This window comes from Neodiprion pinetum, chromosome 6 (genome assembly GCF_021155775.2).
Source record: "Neodiprion pinetum isolate iyNeoPine1 chromosome 6, iyNeoPine1.2, whole genome shotgun sequence".
Lineage (NCBI taxonomy): Eukaryota > Metazoa > Arthropoda > Insecta > Hymenoptera > Diprionidae > Neodiprion > Neodiprion pinetum.
The window spans coordinates 31,378,254-31,388,127 of NC_060237.1; the positions used below are offsets into that span (position 1 = coordinate 31,378,254).

General features: G+C 50.4%; 1 protein-coding gene across 2 annotated transcripts; it reads left to right on the plus strand.

Annotated features, from left to right (window-relative positions):
- Positions 1-385: 385 nt before the first annotated feature.
- On the plus strand, positions 386-9,606 carry LOC124222510 (E3 SUMO-protein ligase EGR2). 2 transcript variants are annotated; one of them, XM_046633570.2, is made up of 3 exons: positions 386-836; positions 4,605-5,288; positions 6,900-9,606. In XM_046633570.2, exons 1-3 carry the CDS (start codon positions 386-388, stop codon positions 8,366-8,368), a joined length of 2,604 nt encoding a protein of 867 aa, XP_046489526.1. In that variant the 3' UTR covers positions 8,369-9,606. The 2 variants fall into 2 exon arrangements, with proteins under 2 accessions (XP_046489526.1, XP_046489529.1); XM_046633573.2 differs by lacking the exon at positions 386-836 and adding an exon at positions 862-1,670.
- The last annotated feature ends 268 nt before the right edge of the window (positions 9,607-9,874 follow it).

Consider the following 9,874-nt stretch of genomic DNA (forward strand, 5'->3'; position numbering starts at 1 on the left):
GATCCCGGTCCGGAATTGCTGGATTATACCGTTTAATCATTCCGCGTGTAATTGTGCGCGTAAATGTGATTGCCGTCCGTTCGATACTCACGTGCATGCTGCTGCAGAGTTGTGATCGGGGGGTCGCAAAAAGTGGATACTGATAAATGGTACTCAGTGTCATGTGCAGTGTTCCAGTGCATCAAATAACTATTCGGTTAGCACGTCGTGCCCCGCCAGATCCTCCGCAAAGTACGGGAAAGTTTGTCCTGGTGGTGAACCAGGAGTCCGTTGTCGCCCCGTGTTTTAGACCAGCGCGTTACGGCGTGCCGGCCAATACTGCGCGTATAACGAAATTGTTTGCGTCAGAAATCTCGAGGGGGAGGGCGACGAGTTGAGTAAAAAAATGCTGGCACTCGCGATGCGTCGCGAACACACCGCAGGCCGTAGTAATTACAACGATCCGAACTCCACGGCGCCAAACTTTGATCAGCTCCAGCACTCGTTCGCGGTTCAGTCCGAGGGTCTTGAAGCGGTGGTCCTCAACTCGCGGCTGCGCGACAACCACCAGGGTACCGGAGGCGAGTCCGAAAGCGCCGAGGCCGAAGGTGAAGGTGAACTGCAAGAGTTTGTTGACATTGCACAGGTCCAGCAGCTCCTGCAACAACAACACCATCATCACCACCATCAGCAGCAACAGCAGCAACAGCAGCATCAACAACACCAACAGCAACAGGTCCCACCAGGCTCTACTTCCTGTGTCTGGGGTGCCGTTTACCCACCGCCACCGCCGGCGATAACTTTTCCTCATTCCACACACCATCATCCCCATCATCACCATCATCATCCCACGCCAGGTGAGGAAAAGAAGGCTTCGTTTTGTCCCCGGCAGACTTCCCTGGGGACGATTTTCTCTTATACTCCATACCCTCTCACTCTTCGAAAGAACCGGTCATTTTTCTCGCTTAACCACACCTGCATTTCGCCATCACGCCAGGTTATTCCGTTAACCTGATCATTCACCATTGGTCGGACAAAGATTCACTGCTTCCGGTACCTGTTGCATCCCGACACGCGCGCGCGGAAGTATTTGATAAAATTTTCAAACTTACGCAGTAGCAATAGCAGTACTAGAGAAGCGGGTCGTGCGAAGTGACGAGTAATACCGGACGAGGAGTACCAGAGGCACGTGTTTGCGTTGGTATTCTCGGTGAATAAAATGATCTGAGAATCAGAAAAAGAAGTTGGATTTCTTTGCTCCAAAGCTCAACTACTTAATCGTCGCTATTTGCGTCTACGATGAAATTACAACTCGGCAGAGTAATGCATCGAAAACTGATCAACTGGTCATTTTGGCCATCCTTCGACAGAGATCGATTTTTCCGGGGTTTTTCCCCATACCTATACTGTCCTTTACCGAAAGGACAGATGTCTCGCAGAATACTTGACTGAGTTGGCGTAACGCTGTGTTTGAAAAAGGGTGGACACGTATTCTTCCACCGCCTGACTGTACTCTATCCAACAGCGAATTCGACGTAGTCACATCGCCGAACGACACTTATCGAACTGTCCCGGCAAAACAGTAATATTCTGTGCTGCGGTACAACCTGTGCGGTTTTTCTGAAGATGTTGGATACATAATTAATTTCAGCTCGATGTAATACCGAAACGAGGCTTGCTAGCGATTACAGGTAGACAGATCATTTTCGAATACTCAAACTCAACCCCGTATTTGCGCAAAATTTGTTGCTGCAGCTTATTCAACGGACTATATTGATTTGCACCTAGAACGTGGCTGATTTCCGGAAGGGAAGAGCCAGATGCAGCTATATGTTGCTTCATAGCACGTCGGTGCAGTGCGGCTGTTGACGAAAAGTAGATTCTGCGTTAAATCACGTACGGTGCAGCCCGATAACAAAAAATGACGATGGTATACGAACGGCGTAACTCGGTGGTTCTCTGACGTAGCAAGAGACAGCGTCACACGCGCGGCTATACGCGTGGCGTAGATAACATCTATCGACTACCGATTGAACTATAAAAAATTGCGCACCGGAATAATTACTTTAACGACACGATACGGCGGTGTATTTTTCACCGACGATCGTTATGAATTAGAGGTAACGTTTGCGATGCCGGCGGTTGTTGTTGTACGTTCTCTTTCCTTCCTCGTTACTCTTTTTTTTTTTCTCGAAGCTCGTAGAATCGCATATACCTGTAGTTGGCAACGATCGTGTTTTAAACAGAATCGCAAGATGTCGAAGGCGCTTTCGCGGTTAACGCGGCACGGTGACTCATCCTTGATATTGGCGTGTCACGCTGGTATTTAGGGATGTTGGTCTCAGGTGGTTGCGTGGCGGCTGAAAATAGTAGCTCGCCCGCGCAAACCTAACGCGACTTGGTACACGAATAGATCGCGCCCACCGTGGTATACCTATACTGATCGTGCAGGGTAAATTTAGATTTTGTTATGCTACGCAAGCGACTGGACTCTCGGGCGGCGTACGTGTTATACCTACGCGGTCTGCAACGGGCGGGCCGAGTCGAGTCGAGTCGAGTTTAGACGAAACGGTGTATACGGAACGGGACGGGACGGGACGGGACGGGCTGGACCAAGTTGCGGGCGCGTGGCGGCTGTGCGTGACGCCGAGCGTCGACTAGAGACCCTAAATAGGGCATCAGGTGGTTGCCGATGTGTCTCCTTCAACACCGCCGTGCGCGGTACCGACGCTACGCGACGCAGACGCGGATCCTTCGCGTCACATCGCCACCAACCACCGAGGCTTCGTATCCGTATAATACCCGCCACTCATACATCAACATTCAACATCGTATACCTAACACCGATGCACACCCAAATAAATACGTTGGGACCGCACACCAAGCGCAGATACGTGCGTAAATTGTCCGCGTATACCGCGTGTGCAAGTGTATGCAGCGTAGTTCGTACCTATGCATGCTCAGACGGGTATGGACGACACACGGCTAGGCAGGCGCGTAGAACGCCATCAAACGAGTTGAAGGGACGCGTGGACTCGCGCGCGCGCGCGCTTGCGTATGCGTGAGTTATAAGATAAGCCCCGCAAGCCCACGCAATATAGGAGCGAGCGCGCGCCGTGGCGCTACGTCACGCGGCGCGACGTCACTGGCGAACGGTCTGCGAGCCGCGGCTGGGGGGTTGGGGCGGGGCGGCGAGGTACGCGGGGCAAGGGGTAATCCGACGCGCGGACGGCGACGGCGACGGCGACGGTTCAGGCGAGAGCGCCGGGCGGTGGGTGGCAAAGGAGGGTGCGGAGGAGGCATACCGCGTATACGTACATACACACGGACGCGCGCACACATAGCGGAGATGGAGAACGGGGATTGGCTGGCGGTCGCTCGACGCTTCCAAATATGGGACAGTCTCCGCGGTCCATTCATAAAACTACGGGGCGCGCCGCGCTCTCGGCTCAGTCCGTGCGCGACCCCCACGCATCGCGCGTCCCGTATAGCAAACCCAAGACGCCCGCGTACCTTGTGTATACGCGGTGTGCTCTTCCGTATACATTACATACGAACTCATACGCGCGCAGTTACACACACGTACGTGTCGGTACATGTATATATATATACATATAAATACGTACACACACACATATATATATATATATATACAAACATGTATATTGAATACATCGACGGTATATAATACATATTTGTTGACGAGATAAACTTCCTGGATATCCTTTACAGACTGCACTTGTTTGGAGATAAGAGTAAAAAAAAAAAAAAACCCGAATCTTTTTTTCAATCATTTTAGATTTATTTCTCGTTACCACCTTCACCTGTTGGTATATTAAACTTGTTTCGGGTACACCTACGCGATATCTTCGGTGAAACGTTTCTTTTCGCGCAAGGACGAACCTGTTGTTTCCGCACGCGGGTTATCCAATCGAACTACCTGCTGGTATCGGGCCGCCCAAGGGGTTGGCCCACGTTCCTTGACGTGCTGTGGGACGGCCAAGTGTCAACGACAAGAATATAAACGCTACGCGCCCCGTGGTCAAACCAGGGAGACTGTTTTGATAGAGTTTCGAGTTTTCCCGAATCGCACGGAACACCAGCTGCAAGGCCGCCTCTGTAAACGGTTCTCACAATCTCACCCGCGCTACGTCGTCTTAGCCTGTATCGCTCGCACCCCCGCTGCCCGCGACTCTGACGTTCGACGGTAAATGGTTTCTGCCTCGACGAGCCGATTGTTACTGGCGCTTACGCGCGACAAGTGAGCACCGTCGAGATATAGGATAAAAAAAAAAAAAGGATAAAATAAAATTTAAAGAATGAAAAAATAAAAAAGGAAACGAGACAGAGGAGGAGAAAAGGAGAGAGTGCACGCCAAGTACATGCCTGCGTAACCATTGTCAAATAAATACGCCGCGCGTAAGAGCAAAAATCAACGGGAAACTATTATTCGGCTGAATATGCTAAATGATAACCGTATAACGACGCGTGCGCATTAACGGTTGATGAAGCAGCTCTGTTCGAATATAAACTAGAATATATACATAGAATATATATATTTTGAAGAAAACGGAGGAACGAAATTACGATAATAATAATTTCGTTAAACGTTGACACGACCACAGGAGAGGATACCTGTCCGTCTGGCGAGGATACCGCGGAGCCGTTGCAGAGGATGACGATGGACGGGATGGAAGTGGTGGGCTCGCAACCCCACGCAGCGACCAGTCCATTCCTGCTGGCCTCGCCGCCTCTCGGTCACCACCATCACCATCACCATCATCATCACGCAACCTTCAACCTGCAGGCGGTGCAGCTAAGCTTCGACGCTTGTCTCGCGTACAATACCGTGTCCTCGGGAAGCACGACGTCGACCGCGGCCACGACGTCGACGGTCTCGTCGAGTAAACCGGTGCCTTCGCTCTCCCTCGCCTCCTGTGTCTCACTACAGCCCCAACAGCCGCATCACACGACCGGCGACAACTCTGCCGACCTGCACCACCATCACCACCGAAACAACCACCACCAGCACCATCAGACTCATCAGCACCACCATTCTGAGGAGCGTCTTCGGCTCACCGACACCCCGTCGTCCCCGTGCGAGACTGCCTCCGGCGGCGAGCTCAAGGAGAGACGGCAACACCTCCACGACGACGAGGAGTGCGTCGGCGTTTCGAGCTGCAGGGACGACCTCGGGGACACCGCGGAAAAGGACAAGCCCGGCGACCTCAACACACCCGTTACCACGAGCAGCGACCTTCCTTCGTTCTTCGGACCCTCGGCTCTCGTTGAACCTCCCCCCATTTCAGGTACACCTATCATATATGACAAAATAACTGACAATCTCGATAGTTTGCTGTAGGTACATTCCCTACTTCGCTACTCCGTAACTTCAAGCCCGCGATACGTTTGTGCTCAAGCTGCAAGTAGGTACAGGTAGCTGTTGACGCGTATAATCTGCATCATCCGGCACTGTCGTTCACTTTCACCGCTCGCCTATGGTAGATACGCATGTTCGGTTCACAGGCTTAAAATCAGTAAGTATGCCTAATTGTAGTAGCCGGTGAAACACCTTGACGGATCAGCTCGCGCGCGACAGCATCGACGACGCCCGGGGAACAGTGCGGCTTGGTCCGATTCGAATGCCGCTGAGCGACCTGCGGTCAGAGGTTGCCCGTCAACCTGTGCTTCTCGTGAAACGGTTAACCGGTACCCGGTAGTCTTTCTCTGAGATAATTGAGCGTCCGTGAACCGTCCTGGAATATGCGTTCGAAAATCGGACGAACAAGGCTAGACTTATTGCGCGCTGATCGCCGCGGGTTGGGGGCTCGATTGAACCGGTGTTCATCAACCGGCCGGTGTGGGTATCGTGTGGGGGAGTTTTCATGCATCGACGAAGCAGCAAGGGGGATTCGGACATGCATTAGAGGCAAACCGCCGGTACGGCGATTGTCAGTCAATCGGCCGTGTTGTACCTCCAGGGCGCGTACGGTGCGTAGATACCTAGGTACATACGTGCTAGGCGAACGACGACGGAGACGCCGGTGTTGTGACGTATTGCATAGATAGGAGAAAAGGCTCAAGATATCGAGGCCTGCTCTCACGCTCGTTCGCGGATCAATACCGACGACCCCGACATTCAACACCGACTCCTTTCCCCGCCGGCCCTCGCTCGCCTCCTACCAACCACTTCCCCGAATCATCCACCTCCTCCCTCGCCCCCACCCCCAACCTTCCGTTGGTTCATTCATGCTTTCGCGCACCACGAGCACCCCCGCGTCATCCTCTCACCCTCGCTTTCGTTCCTTCTGCTGCGCGCCTTTTCAACTTTCCGATTAATAAAACCGGGTGTACGTTTACGTCGCCAACCTCTCTCCACAGCATGATACTCGGTTTCCTCGCTGTACACCCAGCTATCGCTCGTCGCGGTACGAGGAACACGTGTATCGTTCGCAAATGGTAGATTCTTATTTTATACATATATATAAATTACAATGATGCCGCAGCTGAGAATTCCGATACTGAATATGATTCTCGAGTTTCGCAGCAATAGGGAGCTGGCATTAGAATCAGTTTTTGATATACGCGGAGGCCTAGCGTGATACAGCAAGGCGCTCTCTGCCGACGGCTGGACGATCAGCGAGTAGCGCGACGGGTATTTTGAAATTTCTTCCAACATAAACGTGATTTAACAGACCGATCGCGCACGCACTTATTACAGTTGGGATAGGAAGGAAGCAGTGAAGGCAGGATGCAGTTGAGTGATAGTGAGAGGGACTCGCACAGGGGCGTCTGTAGCTATATTCTCGTGATAAATATATGTACGAGAGCTTATATCACGATGTTTCCTGCCGGAGCAACGATAGCGCGCTGTATACAGAGAATTCGCTATAACGACGAATACATATTATATTTTCCAGGAAGCTTGGCTGGCGAAGACCTTTCCTTGGAGGAGGCAGCCGTCGAGGATGACGAGTCGACAGCCGGTAATCGGGACCACCACCAGCACCACCACCAGCATCAACATCAGCAGCATCACCACCACCACCACCATCAACAACAACAACAACAACAACAGCAACAACAACAACAACAACAGCAGCAGCAGCAGCAGCAACATCATCACCAACAGCCGGAAAACTCGACGGGTCTGAGATGCGACACGGACGCGACTACGGGAGGAACGACGCCGCCTCGAGCGAGTGCGACAGGTCACCACGCGACCCAGGAGGAGGCCGAGCGTTGCAACGCGGTACTTCAGAGCGGTGTGATCCTCTACTCGTCCCCGCATTCCTCGACGCCGACTGGAGCACCTTCGACGAGTCACACCCCGGCGAACATTTGCAACGTACCGACTCTGACGTACCGTGGGATTTTCACAGCCACCTGTACTCAGGCCTCACCCCTCAACCCAATTCAGTCGCAGCAGCAAACTGTGACCCCGGAACTCTGGGGGAGCTTACCATCGCCCACCTTGAATCTGACCGGTCAACCCTTCCTCCACCCCTCTCTCCACGCATCTCCTTACGGAGCAGAGACTGTCGAGCTACTCCAGGTCGAATCGAAACCCCCGCCGCCACCCGGCTATCACGACACTTCGACGCCGACGCCCGCCAGCTGGCTGACGGCCCACGAAGAAACTTATGACTCGAGCCTACTTTCGCACCACCAACATCACCATCCGCAACATCATCATCAGCAACAGCATCACCAGGAACCGACGCTGAAGCAGGAACCATCCACAACTCCAGGGGGCTACAGTACCGGGAACGTGCAGCAGCAGCAGCAGCAGCAGCAACAGCAACAGCAACAGCAACAACAACAACAGCAGAGTGGTGGAGGAAACGGAGCGACCGGGAGCGTACAACTCGCGGAGTACAATCCAAGCACGTCGAAGGGTCATGAGATACTGTCCCAGGTCTATCAGCAGAGCGCGTTACCGCTCCGGCTGGTCCCCGTAAAACCGCGAAAGTATCCAAACCGGCCGAGCAAGACGCCGGTCCACGAACGTCCCTATGCCTGTCCGGTTGACGGTTGTGACCGAAGGTTCTCCCGGAGCGACGAGCTTACCCGACACATTCGCATCCACACAGGTCAAAAGCCGTTTCAGTGCCGCATATGCATGAGATCCTTTTCACGGAGCGACCACCTAACTACCCACGTACGCACCCACACCGGCGAGAAGCCGTTCTGCTGCGACCAGTGCGGACGAAAGTTTGCGCGGAGCGACGAGAAGAAACGCCACGCGAAGGTACACCTAAAGCAAAGGCTAAAGCGTGAAGCGTCGAGCTCCGCCGGAAGTGGTTCTAACGCCGGGAGCTCGAACGCCGGTAGTAACGTGCAGCGCAACCACCCCCAAGCTCACGCATCATCCCCCTGCAATCAGTAGAAAAGGAGATATGCGCTCATCCTTAATACCCACCCCGAAACACTTTCATTTTTACACATCTCATCGCTCTTTTTAAGTCTTTCCTTCCCTTCCCTCCGGTTCCCTTCCCTATCCACCGCACTCTCGCACCACCTATGTACTCACGCGACTGATTTGATTTTTATTCTTCATAGTTATCATCATTATTGTTATTATTATTAATTATTATTAATTATTATTATTATTATTATTATTATTGTTGTTATTATTGCTATCATTATCATCGTCATCATCATCACTTACTTCATCTTTTTATAAAAATTACGTTATCATTGCCAATCACCGTTCCCTCCCCCGACGATTACGACCTCTAGATACAAAACCGTGTTGCCGGACACGCTAAACCCGGCCCCAGTGTTCTTTCGAAATCGCTTTTCTCGTCTCGTCTCGCCTCGTCTCCTCTCCTACCATTTTTCCCGTTTTCCCGGTGGCTGTATACCGTCCGTCCGTTCCGAGCGCGACCCTATATGTATGTACCCATGTAGAGGCGACCCGCCGCACCCATTCATCTCTCATGCCTCTCAAAATCTGACTACGAGCTGTAATTACTCTTAATCGATACACACATATCTATATATGTCCTATGTATCGAAACGCATGCATTGTAGGTATGAAATTATATGTGTATGATATATTAACGTACATACATGTAATATACGTCTGTATATTATACGTATACATACGAATATACGTTGCATAATAAGCTCTGTAAAATGTTACCCGGCATATACGTTCTCAAAATTATATATTGTTGATTATAAGAATCAAATTAATATTATGTATATGTTGATCTATTTATTAACACACGACGTACTGCTAAGGTGAAACATTAATAATAATAATTTTTACTATAGTATATATGTAATGCAACTCGAAATTGCATTAAAAAATTGAAGGAAAAATGTTAAAAACAAACAAAAAAAAAGAAAGAGATACCGTACTGTACCTATTACTATTATAATATTACTATTATAATATTACCAAGATAATTTTTTACAAATGATATTATTCTATCGTTATATATTATATATTATGTAGCTATTTAGTACATAAATGAATGTAATGGTGCTCTGGAGTGCAACGCACGAGAAAAAAAACCATCTACTTGTAATATTTTGTCGCCCAATCGCTATCGTCAAAATACGGACGCCTCCACGATAATTATTAACAAGAAAAAAAATACAAGTTAACAATCATTCCTCGACGTCTTTCATTGCATCCACACTTTTAAATACGGTAAAATCTCGATTGACCGGGATAGGCGGAACCAGCGCGGATGATACGGTCAGTCCAAAAGCATATAAATTTTTTGTTGATTAAGCAAATCTGTCAACGTATTCTCACGTCGAGACTGAACGGAAATTTTCAAACTCGAATGGATACAGAACATTTCGTAATTTCCGAATATGGAAAGATTTCTATAGGATCTTACACAAATCGATACATCAATTCTTATCCTTCTGAAAA